General features: G+C 40.4%; 2 protein-coding genes across 3 annotated transcripts; one reads left to right on the top strand and one right to left on the bottom strand.

Annotated features, from left to right (window-relative positions):
* Positions 1–1068: 1068 nt before the first annotated feature.
* LOC131105286 (thyrotropin-releasing hormone receptor-like) lies at positions 1069–8474 on the bottom strand. The gene is made up of 2 exons (XM_058053263.1): positions 7456–8474; positions 1069–3970 (listed from the first exon to the last, which is right to left on the bottom strand). The coding sequence occupies exons 1-2, from the start codon at positions 8260–8262 to the stop codon at positions 3503–3505; spliced, it is 1275 nt and encodes a 424-aa protein (XP_057909246.1). The 5' UTR covers positions 8263–8474; the 3' UTR covers positions 1069–3502.
* Positions 8475–15856: 7382 nt separating this feature from the next.
* Positions 15857–18457, top strand: LOC131105389 (transmembrane protein 74). Of its 2 annotated transcripts, XR_009119928.1 has the most exons (3): positions 15857–16001; positions 16474–17825; positions 18195–18455. XR_009119928.1 is itself a non-coding variant. In XM_058053437.1 (2 exons), the coding sequence occupies exon 2, from the start codon at positions 16517–16519 to the stop codon at positions 17357–17359; it is 843 nt and encodes a 280-aa protein (XP_057909420.1). In that variant the 5' UTR covers positions 15857–16001; positions 16474–16516; the 3' UTR covers positions 17360–18457. The 2 variants fall into 2 exon arrangements, 1 of the variants encoding a protein (XP_057909420.1); XM_058053437.1 differs by having other exon boundaries at positions 16474–18457.
* Positions 18458–22333: the final 3876 nt, after the last annotated feature.

Raw genomic sequence — 22333 nt, 5'->3', positions numbered from 1 at the left:
AGTAGAAAAATGAGTTAATGGATATTTGGAATAGGATTCATGTCATTTCAATTGACATTGTATGTCATTGTATGGTCATATCACCTCGTACTTTGGTACGTGATAAAAAAAAAACAAAAAAAACTATATTAGGAAAGCAGGAAGTGAACAAATGTAACAGTTACTGATTGTAAAAGTACCAGACGGAGGGGTAGGATTTAATAAGCTTTGCTTCTTCCTACTCCTTTTGGACATGTGGAACTGTGAACTGATTATGTGATGCATTCAATTGTAATCTGATGCATGTTCAAATCAAATAAAACCATTACCATTACCATTACCATTGACCCAATGGAGTATTTTAGTTCCTGTGTTTCTTATCATGCCATTGACTTGTTGAAATAACCCTTTTTACTTTGGATAGCATCATATACATTATTATCTTTTCTGAATGTATAGGATTATCAAAATGATCCAACTACTAGTTGACAAGGCTAGTTGTTTACTCACATGGCATTGGTGTGGCGTGTGTTTAATGTTGACAGATTGCTGAAGCGCCACATGCAAGGCGAGTTCCAAATGAAGCCATCAATCCGTCAGATTAATGTCCTCAGTGTGGTTGTGGCGCAAAGTGAAGTTATCTGATGATGGCAGCAACTTAGATGAAGCAGATCCTGCCGACAGATTTCAGGGAGTAAAAGGGGAGATAAAATGATATGAAACAATAAATTTAATGATGTTCATCCATCTATTTACCTACCCACTCTGATCCTATTTGTCCAAAAGAGGACTGGTGTGAATATCCATTGCTGGAGTAAAAACACAAGACCCCTGTAATGCAGCTATGGAAAACAACCACGGCATTATTGTGCGTATTAATATTCCAATATCAATCCACACATTACTAGCTGTCAACCCAGATTGACAATAGAGGCACAATAAAAAAGCAGCAGTCAAGATATGACTGTCATGTTCTGTGTTTAATAAAGACAAAGAACAATGCAAAAAACATTCAAGACACTCAATAGCAGGAGCACAAAAATAAACAAGGTATTTTGTCAAAGAAATGTGCAAAGAGCAATGCTTCAAAAGGGTAAAAATGAGTATGTGTATAACACTCCGACATCCTATTGTGCTCATGCACCAAAATATATATTACATATCACTGAAAAGATCTCCAAAACAGCAGTAGAGTGCGGAAAAAAACATTTCCACTCCAAGCAGCGGGGGCTGTGAAATAAAAAGTGCAGCAGTGTGGTATTTTATAATGAAAGCTACGCTACACAACAATGCCTTTTCATTCTTTTCGACTTATTTCACTTTGAAGGCAATTGACTTCCACTGACGTGTGTGACAAGACAAAACACAAACAGAATGAATCAAAACAAGATTTTTTTTCACTCTTTTTTTTTTCTGAATGCACTTGGTGGCGCACATTTGAGGGACACAATACTGAACATTTCCACTACACTGCACAAATCAAAACTTTACAGGATTGGCTCCGAGCAAAAAAAACACTTTTTTTTGTCAAAAACTCTTCATTCCCTCTGGAGCTCTTTTGTACCTTCTAATAATAGCAATGACAGCTTTATACAGTACATACTGCAGGCTACCCCGGCGTACATAGGTGCTGCACTTTATCAAGATCTATTTAAACATTTCATCATTTCCTTGCGGGTTTTGCTGAGCACAAATCACATAAATTCAATTCTACTAATATCAGTAGATGACTGCCAAAACTGCTATCCGAGAAACATATCAGGACTACATGCTGTTTTTTTCTCCTTTTTATTTACTGGTCACTGACCTGAGGCATAAATAACGCAAGAAAAAAGTATTTTTTCCCCGAAGTAATCAAAACATCACGTGTCCGTAGCTTTAATTTTATATATACAATAGAGGCTTGGTTTTCATACACTGTCTTGGTTAACATACAGTGCACCTAACAAACTGGTCGAGTGCCCAAACAAAGCATCCACTCATTGGTGATTCACTCTCTGTAAAGAATGGGTAATGGTTCTTTTAAAATTGGGACACTACAGACAGATTCTTCTTTATTATGTGTTTGTGGAAGGTTTATTCCACTCATTGGTGATTCACTCTCTGTAAAGAATAGATAGTGCTTCTTTTAGAATCGGGACACTACAGACAGATTCTTCTTTATTATGTGTTTGTGGAAGGTTTATTTGTTCATAGACCACACAAACAACTCTTATCTGTCTCCTTCCTTCCTCCTTTCAAGCATTGTGCTGTGTGCTGATGAGGCGTTCAAGCACACTGCGTCTTTGAGTGTTAGCGGAATCTGCGTTTTTTTTTTTTTTTTCATTTAGAACGACTGCAGAAAAATGCTGCAATTGCCAGAAATTTGATGAAGAAGGTCAACAACAAAATTCAAAATTCAAGAAAAAAACAAAGGTAGCATCTGTTACATTAGCAAGTAAAGGTTCCTTTGCGAACACAGGTTGCAGGGGAATGGTTTAACAGAGACACATAAAAGTCAGTGAGCCGGGCCAGTGTGTGTAATGATGATTGTACCTGCTGCTGAAGTTTACAGGAAAGTGAGCAAGCCTAGCTCTAACTGTGCACCTTTTAAAGTTAAGTTTGTAACAGTAAACAGTAAAACTCCCCACCACTCATGTTACGTTTTGATTTTTTGTAACCGTTTGGAATTCATTATAATGACGAAAACCTTCCACTGTAATTCCATCTCTCTCCAATATGTTCTCACAATAATATAGTCGAACATTGTGCAAAATGATATGTAAATATAATACATTTCAACTTTACCAGAGCATGCACAAACTCCTGAAATGATTTAGTCTAAAACAAGATTCAATTCCAAAGCAAGTCCCACCACAAGACACTAAACAGACATGATTGAAAATGTACAAGAGTGGTGGAACATGCTTCATAAAAAAGCCAATTATTGTACAGTACTTCTTGTGCAGTACTTCTTATTTCACTGCAGCACATTACATTCTACATCGCTTCCTTCCATCTTGGCTGAAATTAAGATGTCAGTGTCATCCGGGGGTCGCTTGAAAAATGAGGTTGGATATCATTTCTTCATCTAACCAGGGATTTTATGAATGCAGATGATATTGTACTTCAATCCCCTTGCTGCTGAGTGTGATATCTTGCACTTTTTATGATAATGCTTTCATTTATTCTGAACACACAAGTTACATTGGCATACATTACTTAGTTCAATTCCGCATGTCCAAAAAATAGTAGGAAGAAATCTGTTTCAACCTACACCCTCAGTTTTAGGTCAATTTCTAATACATTTGTTCACTTCCTGTATTCCAAATGTACTCTCTGCCAATGTTAGGTAGTGTATTGTATAGTCAGGATGCATAAACTTGTTTTCTTTGCTATATCATTCTTTCATGGGTGGATATTTTCTTAGAGTCTGCTGCGATATTTGAGATAGTCCAGTGGGTGTTTGGTGGGGGTCAAACAGGATTAAATAATACAATATTTTTCTTTTCTTTATTTTACATCCATACATCATTCAATCAATTCAATGGATGACTTCGAGTGTTCCCTTTTCTCTAGCTTTGGACATCTTTCCCAAAAGTGGCGGCTCTTCAAACAGAGTCTTTTTGCCAATTGGTGGGATTGCAGTGGGTGAAAACCCACTCGGGGTTTGTAGCTCTTCCATTTCTGTGGTGAAGTGGTCAGGACTTTCTCCATTAGACATGTCCTTGATGACACTGTAGGTAAGAGCCATGCTGTACGAAGCAGGTTTCTCCAGGTGCTGAGGGCCGCAGTGACACAACTTTTTAAAGGCTGAGCGGAATTTCTGGGACATGGCGTTGTAGATGACCGGGTTGATGGCGCTGTTCAAGTAGATGCAGAGTCGGCAGAAGAGCAGAAACCAGGTGTCCAGGTAGGCCTTGTCCAGGAAGGAGTTGACCACCACTAAGGTGCGGTAGGGCATCCAAAGTAAGGCAAAGAGGATCACCACCACAGCCAGCATCTTTGTTACCTGTTACAATAGAAACCATTAACTTATACACACACAGATCACATTCTATTAACATTAATAAGCATTCAACAGGATGCTGGATTTTATGACGTACACACCACCATGAATTTAAAATTAAAAGGTTTAAAAAAATATGGCATTCATGATTTAGTAATTATAGCTAATTTAGTTGTATTGGCTGTACCATGGATGTCCAAAGTGTGGACATTCTAAAAATATAATTAACACCAGCAGCAGAAATGTGAAATCATAAATTATATCAAAATATTATGTGAACTTATAATATAATGGGAGTGTCATACAACTCAAATCTGAACAATCATGTAATATCTGAGACGCCTCCATAATTTAACACCTTGTGACCTCCTTGTTTAATCAGACTGTTAGTCCTCAGCTGTTGTACCAAATACACGTCATATTTTCTCTTATCATTGTGATGATTACTGAGATATGTTGTTGATGAAAGCAGGGACAAACAATGGCTGCAAGTGGCTTCATATGCATCTTGAATCTTCTTCCTGATGGTGAAGTGCTGTCATCACAGAAGATGGGGATTATGAGAGCCTTTAATGTCTTTTTTTTTTTTTCTGTATTCATTGTTATTGTTCTGTGGCATGCTGGCACAATACACGGTGCTATCTCTGATAATGCTTTATAGGATTGGTTGATAGGATAGCAGCATGAGCTTGAGGTGTAGCTAATAAATGAGCTGAGGTTGGATTGAACACCCGTGATGAAGCAAACTACAAGAAGATCGGCTCATTACAAAGTCATTAGGATGGAAGCCTAAAGAGCCAAACATATTTGCATAATAATATGCAAAGATATAAAGGATTGCTGCTAGGAGGGAACAAATCAGTCCTGTAGAGTTAATGGTTCAAAGTCTGAATGGAACCTTACATTGTTTTAGCCCTGACTAAAACCTGACCGCACGGTGGATGAGCGGTTGGCCACACAGATCGGGACGATATAGGTTGGAATCTCCGCTTTGGCATTGCATTTTCTCCCCATGCATGGGTGTTCTCCGGGTACTCCGGTTTCATGCCTGTTTCCATGCCAAAAAGAACAATTTTGATTGTTTTTAGTTTTATAAGTTAGTTATCGTCTGCACGGCGATCGAGTGGTTAGCGCGCAGACCTCACAGCTAGGGTTCGATCCCACCTTCGGCCATCTCTGTGTGGAGTTTGCATGTTCTCCCCGTGCATGCGTGGGTTTTCTCCGGGTACTCCGGTTTCCATGCCTGTTTCCATGCCAAAAAGAGCAATTTTGATTGTTTTTAGTTTTATTAGTTAGTTATCGGTCTGCACGACGGTCGAGTGGTTAGCGCGCAGACCTCACAGCTAGGGTTTGATCCCATCTCTGTATGGAGTTTGCATGTTCTCCCCGTGCATGCGTGGGTTTTCTACGGGTACTCCGATTTCCTCCCACATTCCAAAAACATGCTAGGTTAATTGGCGACTCCAAATTGTCCATAGGTATGAATGTGAGTGTGAATGGTTGTTTGTCTATATGTACCCTCTGATTGGCTGGCGACCAGTCCGGGGTGTACCCCTGAGGAAAATGGATTGGATGGACTGTTTGATAAGAGATTGAAGCTTCAACGCGACCGTTTTCTCATTGCCATTAAAGAGAGATTAAAGCTTCAATGTGTCAGTTAATTCAATGTCGCAATATTAATTCATCTCAAATAACGATGGCACGCTGATTGTTTACAATCGATCAGTACACCGCCCATCCTTAAAAAGCTATTTGCTGAAAGCTCTAATTGTAAATCACCATTTCACCAACACTGCTTTGCTCATACACACAACATGATGTATTCAACCGTGAGTCACATCCAATGAGACACACAAATGACATTTACACAAGGTGTCGTTCTTTCCTAATCCCAGATCTTTTTTGTCCGTTGGTTAATCTGGTAAAGAGCACAGAATTTCCTTCCTTGTGTTCAGAATGATTTAGTTAATGCTGACCAACAGAAACATGTCCGTCAAACAATATTGACCAACGACACTGATGGAAATTAATCCTATTTGCGTTAGAGTTAACTTATCAAATTAGCCAATAGGGCAAGGGGGTCCTCAGGGTACCACACCCGCCACGCCATTCCAGGAAGGCTTCTTCCCTTCATCTGATGAACAAACATGCAGCTCTGGTATCGACATGCACGTAACCAAATTGGTCAGCGAAGTAACATTTCTTGGCTCTTTTGCCGTTCCGTAGGAGTTGCTCAAGTTTTGCTACTCATGACGTTTTTGTGATGCTGCTCAAATACATGATGAGGTTGATCGTATTAAACTTCCCTGGTTCGGTGCCACCACAGGAAACTTGTGCATTTTGCATCATATTTTTCAAACTTTTACAAATATACTACTAATGTAATATTGCCTGGACCAACATCACTTCTACTCCTTGCTATTGTTAACAAGTTTTAGGATACTAAAATACAATTAGTATTGACGTAATCACATGGGTGGAGATCTTAAATGCAGGCCAATATAATCATTAATTGTTTAGCTGATAAACAAATGGGAGGCTGCACGGTGATTGAGTGGTTAGCGCGCAGACCTCACAGATAGGAGACTCGAGTTCAATCCCACCCTCGGCCATCTCTGTGTGGAGTTTTACATGTTCTCCCTGTGCATGCGTGGATTTTAACGGTTAACTCCTACATTCCAAAAACATGCTAGGTTAATTGGCGACTCCAAATTGTCCATAGGTATGAATGTGAGTGTGAATGGTTGTTTGTCTATATGTACCCTGTGATTGGTTGGCGACCAGTCCAGAGTGTACCCCGCCTCTCACCTGAAGACAGCTGGGATAGGCTCCAGCCCCCCCACCCCGCAGATAAGCGGCAGAAAATGAATGAATGAATAAACAAATTGGAGGCTGCAGGGCGATCGAGTGGTTAGCGCGCAGACCTCACAGCTAGGAGACTCGAGTTCAATCCCACATTTGGCCATCTCTGTGTGGAGTTTGCATGTTCTCCCTGGTGCATACGTGGGTTTTTTTCCGGGTACTCCGGTTTCCACCCACATTCCAAAAACATGCTAGGTTAATTAGCGACTCCAAATTGTCCATAGGTATGAATGTGAGTGTGAATGGTTGTTTGTCTATATGTGCCCTGTGATTGGCTGGACACCAGTCCAGGGTGTGCCCGAAGACAGCTGGGATAGGCTCCAGCAGTGAGAATAAGCGGTAGAAAATGAATGAATAAACAAATTGGGGTTATATTGCTTCCCAGACCCTGAATGTGCATTGAGCTTTTTTGAACACACATTTTTGCACAGTCGGACTCCATGTCTCTATTAATCAATTTTGACGTTAAAGTCAATGTAAAATCATAATAAGGTGTACGGTATGTACTACCATTAGTTATTTGTATGTTATCCTGCACGCTATTCTATCCTATTGCAATATAATGATGATTCATTCAGCATGATTTTTGCACACTATTGCAAATAATGATCATGAAGTTCCCCCACCTGTCTTCTGGAGGCAGCAGTGGTGCTGCTGGAGGAGCTTGCATTGATCACCCTTCCTCCTCCTTTACTAGTTCCTCTCCTCCATTTCTTGGTGCTGTCTTTGGGGTCCGAAGGCAAGGGGTTCAGGAAAAGGATCCTGGCGATGAGTCCATAGAGAACCGTGGCCAGCATCAGGGGCAGCACGTAAAACACTGTGAAATCTATGAAGTAAATAGGCAGGTATTGACTCCTGGACACTTTGTAGGCGCAGCTGAGCAGCACCACGTTGTCGTACACTAAAGTTTGCGTGTCCGACAAAAAGAGCCACATGACGCAGTAGATGGACGTGAGCGCCCACACCAGCATGATGATCCTTTTGGCCCGGGACAAAGTGCACAGGAACTGCGCCTTGATGGGATGACATATGGCGATGTAGCGCTCCACGGTGAAGGCTGTGATGGAGCAAGACGACGCGTTTATTCCCAAGTATTGGAAATAGGTGATTCCCAGGCAGCCCACGTAGCCGTACACCCACTGTCCACGCAGGGCGTCCGTGATGTTGGGCAGCCCGGCGGCGGTCAGAACCATCAGGTCCGCTACGGCCAAGCTCACCAGGTAACAGTTAGTGGGGGTCCGCATGTGTTTGGTGGTCAGAACCACCAGTATGACCATAATGTTCCCCACCATACCCACGCCGCATATGAGGGACACCAAAAACACGCTGGCCGCTTTGTACTCTGGCGTGTAGTCGTTCCACACACCCAAGGTGTGATTGCTTTGCGTGGATGTCGTGTCATTTAACACAGTCGTGTTGTCCAGGTTATCCATTTTGCAAAAAATAAAAACACCTTGCAGAGAAGATAAAAAAAAACTTACAAAACATTAATTGGACCGAACTCCAAAGTCCCAGCCTTCAAAAGTAAAAATAATCCAGTCAAATGTACTTTCTCCTCCATGATGTGATGAAATGAAATGTTCCCTGTGAAGTTCCCAGAGTCCTCCTTCATGTGTGAGAGCAGCCTCCCTCCTCCTGACTGCCTCCCATCACCACCACACTGATATCACAGTGCAGGAACACCACACATGGAATGGGAATACGTCCACGGAAGCTCAATGTGATGATCACATCATGTCATTTAAAAATAAATAAATCACTTGAGTCATATTTTTGATGAATAAGATCCGCCCACACGGACATAGTTCAACTATGATCCATATGACCACTAATAGTAGCCATATGGATCATCCGTTGTATGACTACAATAGAGAAGCATAAGGAATTAACCATCTTGAGAAATGTGACAACATTGAATGTTTTATGTGTATTTGTTACAATGTGATACATTACTAAGTATATCATTATAGAGCACAAAATATGTAATGGTAATGGTAATGGTAATGGTAATGGTTTTATTTCATTTGAACATGCATCAGATTACAATTGAATGCATCACATAATCAGTTCACAGTTCCACATGTCCAAAAGTAGTAGGAAGAAGCAAAGCTTATTAAATCCTACCCCTCCATCTGGTACTTTTACAATCAGTAACTGTTACATTTGTTCACTTCCTGCTTTCCGTAATACAGTTTAAGTTTTTTTTTTGTTTTTTTTTTTGGAATTTTTTTTAATTTTGTAATTTTTTGTACCGTACCGAAGCACGAGGTGATATGACCATCCAATGACATAATGGGTACCATAGTAAGTGTCAATATAGTGATATGTATAGCACGTCATGACTGGTTCAAGACTCTTCATCCTTGTATTTAGCAAACATCAACTGCAAACATCAAAGTTATGTATGACTGAATCCCACGTGACTGTATTGTTATGGCGTAGTTGGTGTGGGAGAGACAGGTGCAGAAGACGGTTGCATGGAGGAGATTCTCTGTGGCGACCCCTCGAGGGAAAAGCCCAAAAAGAACAAAAAAGAGCAATTTTGATTGTTTTTAGTTTTAGTGAGTTAAGTTAGTTATCAGGCTTTAGATCTCACAGCTAGGAGACCAGAGTTCAATCCCATCATCGGCCATCTCTGTGTGGAGTTTGCATGTTTTTTTCTCCGGGTATTCCGGTTTCCTCCCACATTCCAAAAACATGCTAGGTTAATTGGCGACTCCAAATTGTCCATAGGTATGAATGTGAGTGTGAATGGTTGTTTGTCTATATGTGCCCTGTGATTGGCTGGCCACCAGTCCAGGGTGTACTCCGCCTCTCGCTCGAAGACAGCTGGGATAGGCTCCAGCACCCCCCACAACCCTTGTGAGGATAAGCAATAGAAAATGAATGAATGAATGAAAGTTAGTTATCACAACATGCATTATTACTGTATGGCTATATGGAAAATGGAGATCAACCAATTGGATCAATCAATTTGCTGTATCCCCAAAACAGGCATCTAGGAGCAATTTAGCAGCTTTTTTTCCCACCAGGGTTCCAGCTGCAACATAAGATAGAGGTGCAGAAGGAGTGCCCCCCTCCCCCTCTGTGCTATCTGAAACAATCCATGTTTGTTTTCATTGAGACTTTCCTCCGCTTCAAGTCCGTCACGCCACTTAAACCAGACTAGTTGAGGTTTCAGGCATGCGATCAACACTCAGATTAGCGTGATTGTTATTCCTGAGAGAGCCCATCCTTAAAAACAATGCCTGGAAAAGAAAGCCGCTTATAGTTTTCAGTGCAGGATGTCTGATGCATTGTTTTATATTCAATCTTTAAATAGCATAAAAGGAGGCATGGGGTCCCTCGGGGCAGGTACAGTAGATGCTCTTTGCTCCACACTTTTTTTTTAGTGTTTTTCTAATTGCAAGGTCCTCCTCCAGGTGACTTCAAGGTTCCTCATAAGTTACACTGACTTGCCTGTGTGTTATCATTCATTCTCACGCTCTATCGATTCTTTCTATGCCTATTATATCAGATGACCGGATGGTTAAATGAAGTGTTTAATTTAGCTGCCAGGCAAGGACAGCTCATCAGTTCTCACAGCCGGGGGGGAACAGGAGGCGCGTCACACAAATCACATCTGTCAGCCTGCAGGTCTGCCAAGTCGTTTTACGTGTATATTGATCATATTAATGCAAGCAGCAGGGGGGATGTTTTCGACTTTGAACATGATTGGAATAACTGTCTCACCAGATGCCGGTCCTGATGTGTCGAAACGTGGGACTGGTTAAACAGTTTTATACGTGAATATTATGGGGTATTTGTTGCTATAAAATGATGTCTTTATTGTTCTTTCACTGTAGTTTTTTGGTATATGGTTGGTGATATGGTCACAGTGCAGCTGGGGTGCCATTTGGAGACTGTGGTTGTTTTTTTATTGGACCGTGGCACATTCTATAAATATCATTTAACAAGAAAACAAAAAAGCAGCAATTTTACAAGACTAAAGTCAAAATATTGAGAAAAAAATTTTAATCTGTTGAGAAAAAAATAATAATTTTACAAGGATTTTACAAGAAAAATTGAGTAGCATAACATTGATTTAGTCAATAATTGTATTCAATTTTTTATAAAGTTGTAATATTATGGGAGACAAACAAAACAACAAATAAAGTTGTAATATTTGGAAAATATGACAAAGCTGAGATGCAGTTTTTTCTTCAAATATGTGTATTTTCTTAGCACATCTGTATGTGTTGGTTTACAAACTATCAAAGCTTTTTCATCTTTCATTTTTCTGTATGTAACCCACATTGGAGAAAGTTTGGGCGCTCCTAAGTTAAGGTGCAAGTTGGTATATACTGCCATCTCGTGGTGAAACCTTGTTATAACAATGGATATTATTTGTTGTAATGATGCTGTAATGATGTTGTCCTTATTTATAAATCGAATATTTTGTTTTTTTTTGAACATAGAAAACCTGTTTATGACCTTCTCAGTACATTTAAAATTTTTAACATTATTAGAGCCCTCTAGACATGAAATAACACCCCTGTAGTCACAATGTGTTACCCAATATAATGTAGTAGACAATAACATAAAATAATATATCAACATTTAAACATATGCAGACATCTTACAAAAATCACTGTTAAATGTGCTGTAAGAACAATAACAATAAGCTGCCTTCAACCACGAAACAACATGATTTATTAATATAATATTGAAAAGCCGTGATAGAGCCACAAAATTCAAAGCACGACATGACAAGGGATTGCTTTATTGTTATTGTTGTTTCCATTCAAATGGTGTCGTAGTTCTCATTAGGGTGGTAAAAATAACCATCTCAGAGGCATAGACACTCAGAAGACAGGGCAGAGAATACTCCTGAAGAGCTATGGAGAGAATGAACTTGTAAAAGCAGTACTGTCTGAGGGGATAACATAGTGTTAATTATGTTGAGAAGATAAAAACAAAAAGGTTTACTGAAATTAATTATCGATGCAGCCTTGCTTAATCACCAAAAGCCCCCCCATCACCTCTTTCAGCTCCATTAAAAGCTTTCCATCAACACACAAGTAGACACGTTGCCTGTATTAGCACCGTGACTGTGAATTAACATGAAGGTCTTAGTTAAATATTTCATGAATGTGATGCCGGCCACCCACACACACCAGAAAAAACTCCACTGAACCTTAGCCCGCTGTTCATCTCTCACCCTGAGTCATCTCTGAAAGGGTTTTTTTTTTTTAGTTTTGAATGCTTTGCAAGCCAGTCTAGTGCAAAGCAAACCAATGGGCTGAGTACAGCATATAAGCCCTTATTAATAATGCACCTTTGGCCTGGCACACTATCCAGTCAGAGACCTGGATCCTGCATGTCTATGTGTGTCATGCAGACTGGCTTGAACAGTTCACCATAAAAATGTGGTATACAGCAGGGGTTGCCAACCTGTCAATCGCAATCGACCAGTCGGGTTTTAGCTGCTCCATTGCCAAACTATGGTGGTGGTTGGAGAGACCGTATAGGTACGAAATGGAAGTCACGTTTCTGTCGAACTGCCTCAGGCAGCTGTGGATTTCGGATGTACTTTACCATCCCCACTGTGTGGCTGAGGAGTGAATGAACAATGGGTTCACTTCAGTGTGAAGGATGTTGGGTATCTTGCAAAATACTATGAAATCTAATCCATTATTATTACAGTATTACTGTATATGTATCATGGTGGGGGTAGGGATTTGGGGCTCAAAAAATTGGTGACCACTGCTCAGCAGCAATTTTTTTTTAATATTCAAAATAATGTAGAATCAACTTGACCAAAATGGACGACTCTCTCGATGGGAATTCCAGTACAAAACCCCCAAAACAAGACAGAACAGACATAAAGCGGTTTGCACACCTTGCAAAAAGGTTTTATAGATTGAAAAGGAACTGCATAAAAGTTAATATCACCAAGGACAGGCTTTAAGAATTGCATCTCAATATCCATTGAGACTCCAAAATGAATGGTTATTAATCATTCATCCATTTTCTATGCTGCTGGTAATGTATCCACACGGTTATTAACCAATTAAATCTCATCAAATACAAAATTGCCAATTGATTTTCATTGATTTATCATATTTTCCCCATTCTAATATTTATACATTGAATTTATATAATTTGTGCTCAAACTCTAAATGAATGCTGATTCCTTTTAAAAGAGAATAATGAATCCGACTCAGTGTCTCTTTTGGTTGTATCTAAATGACATCTAACACAGAGAAGTGCATGTCGATTTATGAATCATGAGCTCCCCGTCACCCTGCACAATACGCAGTAGAAAATTGAGTCCATGAAAAACCTTTTAATCCACTGTAAACGATTCCACTTGCATCAGCTCAACAACTCAAGTAAATGTGAAGAAATTCTAATTCAATTCATCCATTTTCTGTGCTACTTGTCCTCACTGGGATCACAAGTGAGCTGGAGCCTATCCCAGTTGATTTTGGGTGAGAGGTGGGGTGCATGCTGGACTGGTCGACTGTCAATTGCAGGAAGTCATTCAGATTAGAAATTTTGTTATTGTTATCAGAATGTTGGACAGGCAGACATGTCTTCCATACAAGCTAAATAAGCGGTAGATTGAAAAATAACGTTGTTATTGTTAAAAATAATGTTTGTTATCCAGATGGAATTAGAAAACAGGACCATAAAACTGGTCTGAAACATGAGGCTGCAATCCCATAAATAGACAGACGCTTTCCTGAGACCTGCTGTGTGTTCATCTGATACCTGATACCTGACTCTGCCAACTGAGGATGTCCTAAAATGTGCACAGACAATGACATATTGCATATGATGCACATAATAGATTCTTATTTATGCCAGCAGATGGTTTTGTGAGATTGAAAAGTTGGTCATGTGAGGATTAGGACTAAACAGCTAACAGGAGAAATAGAAAGGGAGCTTGCTTCAATGGCCTCTTCCATTCATGCACACTCCCACATACGTAGTACACACAGTACGCTGTCATCTTCTTCATCTTCCTGTGTAGCGACAGGAAATAACCCCCATCCCCCACACCACCACCACCTTAATATGATGGATCCTTATTCTTCATTCTGTGTGGGTGTTTGGCTTCTGTGGGGATCCACACTGGTAATTTTAAGCCTCAAACAGCCACCTCCCCCCTTTTTGAAGATGGCGTCCTCGCCAACAGTGGTTCAAAGTGGTAAAATGTTGCTGACAGATAACATCTGATAATGCGCTGCCTTCACTTCCTTCTGCCATCTGCTTCCAACAGAGTATAAAGTTGATAGCAAATATGGCCGACATACCGTAAACCATTATGATGTAGCAGCCGGTACTCCTGCAGTGTCTCCATCGATGCTTGACTACTCTCTACTTTCTTTTCCTACTCCCTCTCTCTCTTTTTCATTTTGGAAAATCAACTAAAGCTGTTGGCCCAGTCCCTGGAATTTGAAGAATGGCGATTTTAATAAGCAAGATAGCAGCAGCAAGAGTCAGCAGTTTGAAGCTGGATGGAACACAGAATGAAAGACCGTATCATTCAAAAAATAATCTATAGTGTTCTATACATTCAAAGAGTGCAGCTGAGAGTTCCGAGGATACAGTACTCACCTAAAGATTACCATGAGATCACAGCTCATGTGGCTCACTTGATCTCTAGATTAAAAATGGTTGGATGACTCTTCCATGGTCGGTAATCTCTTGAGAGCACAGGACAACAGATGGTGAATGATATACACAATTTAACAATGCTGTTTGCATAACATCGCAAACAGATCTTTTTGATATGTTGACAGTGAACACAGATTCAAATTTGAGTGTAAACACATTATTAATACCTCATAACTCCATTGGGTTTATGTTAGGGCTTCTCAAATGTCATACTTTTGTGCATTTGAAATGATAACATAATACATGCATCGATTAAAATAACATAATCATTGCACACTCTAAATTGTCCATAGGTATGAATGTGAGTGTGAATGGTTGTTTGTCTACTTGTATATATGTGGCTTGTGATTGGCTGTCCAGTCCAGGGTGTACCCCGCCTCTTGCTCAAAGTCAACTGGGATAGGCTCCAGCACCCGTGCGCAAGCCTAATGAGGATAAGCGGCATAGAAAATGGATGGACATAATCATTGCAACATATAAGATCACATTAATCACATATAACTACATTTGGACATCAGGGGTGTCCAAAGTGTGGCCCAGGGGCTACTTATTGTCCAAACAAAACAAATCAAGTTGTAATTTCTGGAAAATTAGGTGGGAGAAAAAATGATAATATTATGGAAATAAGGATAAAAATTATGGTAATAAAGCTATAATATTATGAGAGGAAAATCAAAAAGAATGTTGACATTTTTGGAAAAAAAGCAAATTATTATAAAGCATATTATTAATAAATTTTTCACCTATATCACATAGCTGAGATGCATTTTATTCTTGAAATATATACAGTAGAACGTCTTAGCATATCTACATGTGTTGGTTTGCAAAATATCAAAGTGCCCCCCCCCCCCCCGTATACACCAAAGCGGAAGATGACTAACATATTGCTCAATATGATTCAATAAAAAGACAAGTTGACACCAGACACCAGTTGAGAATCACTGTTCCATTTTTATATTATGTAATATTGACAGGAGTCTATACATTGTAATATATAATTAGAAATATGATATGTAGGTTTCATGTCAAATGATGCTGCATCTGACAAAGAGGATTAGTTTAGAAGAGTTGAGATTAGCTGCATTAATGCTACCTCAATTGTATTGGTTAAGGCCTGCATTATAATTCTCAGCTGTCAGTGTCATCCAGTGCTTTGTCAAAGCAGACTTTGAATAAAGTTTTTTGCATCTTATGATGCTGTGGATGTGTCAAAAACAAATCATAATAGCTTATTTTCGCAGATTCCTATCAATTTTTGACTGCCTGGTGCTGATCTGGTCAGCTCCTCTCCTCCACGGTTGCAGGCAGAGGCTCGGATGTGGGCGGGGCTAACGAGGGAGCTCCAATCAGCTCGGCCTGTGACGTCACAGCAGCGAGCAGGGAGACGGCAGTGAAGGCGTCCTCACTCACTGAAGCTTTTTTTCATAAATCTGCCTTCGGTGGCGCGGAGTTCCGTGCTATGGCGTGTTGGACAGCGCGACAGCAGAAGGAATGCTGAAGAAACACGGTTAGTAAATGTAACCTTCGAAGGAAAACGTCTTGTTTTCGGCTGTTGAAAACGGATGTTCCGCTACACATCCATGTGAAGCAGCATTTCGGTCCATGAACTGATATTGTATCATTTAGGAAGTATTGTTCAATTGTGAGTTATCTGCTGATTATTATGGTCCGCTTACGTTTTAAATCTGGTGTGCTCGCAAAGGTGATCAGATTAAAGCCGAATTAGAATAGTTTAATCTAGGTTTAAGGCTACACACAGATTCTCTGCCTAATTGGATACAACGGTATTCGACTCATCACATCCAATGTTAGCATCTTTCAAGATGAGCGCACAGATTTCTATAATCAACTTAAAAGTGGCTTTTATTTAGTTCTGTGTGCATATGAAGCACACGCCCCTGCATATAAAAAGACAAGGCAAATCAAGATTATTAATGGGGTTATCTAATTAATATGCACCATTTAACTTGTCTCATTAGGGATGCTGTGCACTGAAAGAGTAGAAGAAGGGAAAGGGAACGAATGGCTTCTCCAGTGCCGCCTTCTGCAAGCAGTGTGGATAAGCAACCACATTCTCCCGCCGTCCTTGAACACCTCACTGGTGTGCTGCACGTCAGCAAGACAAGGGAATCAACAGGAGGAGGGATCCCTGCAGATGGCTTCTGGAACCCGGCCCGGGGCTGCAACGCCCGCTGTCATTCAGCAGCCAGGACGGCACATCGCAAGGCGGGCTCGGAGGTCAAACTGCGTCCTCTCGGGGACGAGAAAGTACGCGTCTGCTGTGACGAAGAATTGGAGACTTCCTTCATCTACATTGATGAGAATGTTAACCTGAGACTCGCCAGCCCGGAGACGAGTCTTAAAAGTTCTCATCGAACCCCACGTAACTGCGAGCCGTGCTCTGAAACAGTACCAGAATTTTCTTTCATGTCTGAGGATGATTTGTCCTTTGGGGAGGCCTCCGGGTCCTCAGTGGACTACTGGTTCATCAGTGCCGTTACGTTTTTGGTGACTGGTATCTCTTTGGTGATCATCTCCTATGCTGTGCCCAGAGACATAGTCGTGGACCGGGACACTGTCTCGGCCAGGGAGATGGAGAGGCTAGAACTGGAGAGTGCTCGGATTGGGGCTCACCTGGACCGGTGTGTCATAGCTGGACTGTGTTTGCTGACCCTGGGTGGGGTTGTGCTGTCTACGCTGCTCATGATCTCCATCTGGAAAGGAGAGATGTACAGGAGGAAGGTCATCGCTTATTCCAAACGCTCAGCTAAACTGTACGGTTCCATCAGCTTGAAAACTAAATCCAGTCCAAGTCACTCCTCGACACAATTGTCTCTGGACGACATTGTGGAAAATTTCAACTAAACATTGTGACATTTCTCTCTCTCAGAAAAAGGGGCATCACTTTGTATTTGGTCTCGTTTAATGAAATCATTAAATATCTATATTATACGAGCCAGTCTTTTAAAAAGGGACATAACAATTTCGTATTGTTCCAAGGCTGGGCTTGAACAACTGTTCATAGGATACACACACTGTTATCATGCATACAGTACCGACAGAGATGTTACGGGCATTGTCGCAGAACTAGATTGCATTTTCGGTACCCAGCAAATCTCTTAAGAGCTCCAGTTGATTATTAAAGCTATTCATTTTTAATGTGAAGGTTTTGAACCGCAAAATCATACACAGACACATTTCAGGAAGTAGCCGGAGTCCCCAGAGTGTGTCTGAGGTGGGCTTCTAAGAGGTCCACTCTGCTGAGGGAGAATCAGTTCAGCGGTGTGCATGGTAATATCCAGTGACAGTCCCTCTCTGGTGCAGTGCTGAGGTAAGCCAGTTAGCCGAGCTTTTGTGCATCCGATCCAAAGCTCCAAGTCGCTTTGACTGCGCTCTGCACTTTGATTGCACCGGGCAACCTTGTCATGCACTGCGCACGCTCCTGTGCCGTGTCTCTTTCTCTCAGATTCTCTTCTATCATGAATAGATCGTTGCCTTTTAGCATTGCGAAGCTTATATAATGTTGTGTAATTTGACATTCACAGTGGATTCCACACAGTGGAACATTATGCTATATTAACACTATCACAGAAACACTTGTGCCATGCAAGGTTTTTTGCAGGAGTCAATAACCAGATTTAAACATTCATGTCTTATATTTTTTATTCCACACCAAACACTAACATCTTTATTTTTTCAGCATATTGCATCAGTCCAGAAGTGCGTGTGCACGCCTGCTTCCTGATATGTGGCTCTTGCAGTCCATGTGAAGAGTGCCAACATCGGAAAAAGGTTTTAAAATGAGTTCGGAAAAAGATTCCCATATTACAAATGCAAAATAAAGGACATCCTGTGCAAAGCATACAATTTCATGTTATTCGAGTGGTTTTCTGATAAAAATTTAAAGTGATATAAACCGCTTGGAGTATGACCCCACACCCCCCACAAATGTGATAGCCCCGGTATGTCGGATTTTGATCAACTCAATATTTTAATGAGTTCTCAGACGCAGGGAGGAATGTAGTTAAAGAGCATATGCAGTTTTATCTATTTTACCAACTGATGCTGCCGCAGATTCATGCATTTATGCGAGCCAGCAGAAAATAAAGAATACCACACAATGCCTTTGTGTGTGTGTTGCTCATAAATTAGGCATGAGCACGTTTGCATTCATTCATATTTTACTATTATAATCTGGAATCACATCATGAGTACTCACTGCCAGGAGTTATTTTGTTCTGTTTTTGTTTATGCCCTGTCATGTTCTAGACTGCAAGACTTTCATTCTAACTGACATGGGTCAGAGTCTATCAATGAGATGTGGACCCTGACTGGTCCAGCCAGCCTGGGTCCGCTGAGTGAGAATCGAGAGAAATAGCCATCAAGCTAAAAGCCCCAACTGTCAACTCAACCTCAACTCTAAAAGTGTCAAGGAATGACGTATAGCAACAACAGCACTAAAATCTTACACTCCTTCATTAGTGGCTTTAAATGAAAACTGCACCTTTTTTTTGGAATTTTGCCCATCATCCACATTCCGTTTATGAGACATGGAAACGCTCTAATTTAGTTCAAAAGATATAAAAACAGATAAAAAGAGACAGCTCATTACTGAACCTAATGGGATATACCAAGACTGCTATTAAAACACCTCCAAAAACCTACAACACGGGTTTATGGTTTTATGTACAGTACATGCTGGAACCATTTAGTAGTAACATAATACCATGTAATACTTACAGTATCTTGCCGTATTTTGGTCCTTTTAAGCATGACCGGAACTTCCTTCCTAGGCGCTTAGATTTCACATAAGAATGGAATTTTAATTTTACCTACTACTGGTGCCGCACGGTGGTTAAGTGGCACATTCCCACATTCCAAAAACATGTTAGGTTAATCAGAAACTCCAAATTGTCCATAGATATAAATGTGAGTGAATGTGAATGATTGTCTATATGTGCCCTGTGATTGGCTGGCGACCAGCTTCCAGTCCAGGGTGTACCCCGCCTCTCGCCAAAGGATGGCGGCATAGAAAATGGATGGATGCAAGGTTCAGGCGTGTCAAAATACTGAAAAATCGGGAAGAAAAAACAACCAGATTTCCAGGAAAGGGAATATACAGTAGTTCAATATTCCGCATGATGAAGCGATGTCCTGTTCCTTTCAGTGAAGTTGTAAATCAGTTTAAAGGCCATATTTAACTATGCACACTGTCCTGGACGTTTCTTCCAAAACAACGTGTTCTCAATGCCCATTTTCTTTTTCATTATTTTTCATCCATTTTTCATGCCAACACGTGTGTAAGAGAACTGGCAGATATAACTGGGCACATTGCTTCGGTACCTCCTCAGATTCAGAGCTTGGAGCGTTTACTTGTCTGCAAACATCTGCAGTGTTAGATTTTCAGATGAGTGCTAAATCATCTACCTCATCGTTTTAATGCGCCCCATCTTGGCGTGCAATCTTTCCTCCGTTATGTTTGGCACCGAGGATCACAGCCAACGCATGCAGCTTCCCTCATACAACCAACTAAATATGTTTGGGGATTTAAGCAGGGATTTGGTTCGAGCGAACACATTTAAATGCCAAGCTCGAGTCTATTTGCAGAGGTTTCATGCATAATCGCTTTATCCTTGAGCAGTGTGCAACGATATCAGTCTTATTGATATTTGCTTGGCTCCTCTGTAAGTCAATCCGTTCAGGTAAGGCAGAGCCTTGACCCAGCAGCTGCAGTCAGCTAATTTCCCCGAGGTGTAATAATACACTTTCACAATGCAACTGTGTGTGTGTGTGTGTGTGAGTGTGTGTGTGTGTGTGTGTGTGTGTGTGAGTATGTTTGTTGTATATTTACAGTACATCTGCAAAGGTGTTGGGTGTCACCTTTAAAGAGCTGCTGACTCAGGAAAGGGCGTTGTGCCAAATTTAGACTTGACATATGACTGGAAATAAGCTTTTTCACAACACTGCAACAAGATGACCACATTAAAATGTAGACGTGTATGGTTATTAAGAATCAGTACAAAAGCGAGAATTCTTAAAGTGTATTTTTGCAACAATGACCAATTTCACTGCTCAAACTGAGAGACTTTTATAATGTTTTATCTTATTTGGATGCATAAAAGGTGCAAATATTCATTCTCAAACTGAAATATGTTTTCATAAAACCCCATGGTGAGAGGAACTAAGCTCTTCTAGCAGTGCCTGCGGTGTACATGACTGCCTCTAAGTAACATAATATAACTTAAACCTTCAGCAGACCTAAACCTAAATAAGAAAGCATGGTGTTATTGAGCGGATAAGTATGCATTGGCCGGAGACAAAAAACCTTGTCCTCTGAAAGCTGGCGACAAGACTCCAGGAGGTCACAGCAACCCTAACTTGACCACATAACCACAACCTACATGACAAGTTCATTCATCTCAAATGTATTTACATAGAACCAAAACATCATATATTTGACATATCCGGATGAAGAAACTCCCTCCTAGAGACTCATCACCCTGCTTGAACAGGAAGTAGCAGCAGCAGTAAAACCGAACTCAATGAAACCACAAGGGGTCACAACACAGCACACCAACCACAGTCTTGGTGACTGACAATATTTGCGGACGGATGGCAGGGGAAGTTTATAAAATGCTCGCTGTTTGTAATAAATCACTTGCACATTTTTTTTGTGTCACACCAATTTTCGCATTTTGAAGGTCTACTTAGAACCTCAGAAAAATCAAACAGTGCAAAATGTAAATTCTTACAATTTTGATCAGGAATGTACACTCAACAAAAATATAAACTAATTCCAGATAAACAATATTAACATTTATTTCAAATTCTGTTCACAAATCTGTCTAAATGTTTAATAGGGAGCACTTCCGCCTTGCTGAGATAATCCATCCCACCTCACAGCTGTGCCACATCAAGATGCTGATCATGATTAGTGCACAGGTGTGCCTTAGACTGGCCACAATAAAAGGCTATATTCAAGGCTGAAATGTGCTTTTTTGGGGGGTCTGGGGACTCGGAACCAGTCAGTATCTGGTGTGACCACCATTTGCTTCGCATAGAGTTTATCAGATTTTCAATTGTGGCCCGTGGAATGTTGGTCCACTCCTCTTCAATGGCCGTGCAAAGTTGCTGGATATCAGTGGGAACTGGTACACGGTAGAAAAGTGTTGCGTTAATATTTCTGTTGAGTGTATATCCTAGCTCAACAGAAGGTGATGAGACTTTTTATTCTCCACATTATTATTTATTATTTATTATTATACGGGAGCCAGGCAACAACATTTCGTTGGCAATTTCACTGCTGTGTTATTGTGCAATGACAATAAAGAAAGTCTATCTATCTTTTATAACAAGGTAAAAGAGCTTTTCCTGGAGAAGGATAGGGTGCATGTACTTCATATAAAAACGCAGTGGAACCTTGGTTAGTGTCATTAATCTGTTTCAGAAGGTCCACCTCTAACGGATGTTAACTAAATCATTTTTTCTCAACAGAAATCATGTCTAATTAATTAAATTAAATTACCAAATTACCAAATTAAATCCAATTAATGGCTTCCAAAAAGCTAAAAAAAATAGTAGCATGCAGAAAACAATTCAATGAACGAAGGCGATACATGAACATTTAAGGTTACTATTACCATCATTGAAGACATTGATGGAAAAGACATTCTTCATTTATATGCATTAATATTTTTTTAATGCATGTAAAGCTATCTTTGTAAAGCCATAAAAACCCTCCATGCAGCAATATAACAATAATAGTAATGATTTATTAATCATTCATCTTTTCATCAGTTCTTTTCAATGTATGTAGATAACAGTTGTCCAGCAGTGGTT

This window comes from Doryrhamphus excisus, chromosome 17 (assembly GCF_030265055.1).
Source record: "Doryrhamphus excisus isolate RoL2022-K1 chromosome 17, RoL_Dexc_1.0, whole genome shotgun sequence".
NCBI classification, from domain to species: Eukaryota; Metazoa; Chordata; class Actinopteri; order Syngnathiformes; family Syngnathidae; genus Doryrhamphus; species Doryrhamphus excisus.
This window is presented reverse-complemented; position numbering and strand designations above follow the sequence as displayed.

Coding starts and splice junctions, on each gene's coding strand:
- LOC131105389 (XM_058053437.1), top strand. CDS start 16,517: ATGGCTTCTCCAGTGCCGCCTTCTGCAAGCAGTGTGGATAAGCAACCA.
- LOC131105286 (XM_058053263.1), bottom strand. CDS start 8,262: ATGGATAACCTGGACAACACGACTGTGTTAAATGACACGACATCCACG. Junction 3,971..7,455: donor CTGCTGCCTCCAGAAGACAG/GTGGGGGAACTT, acceptor CTATTGTAACAG/GTAACAAAGATGCTGGCTGT.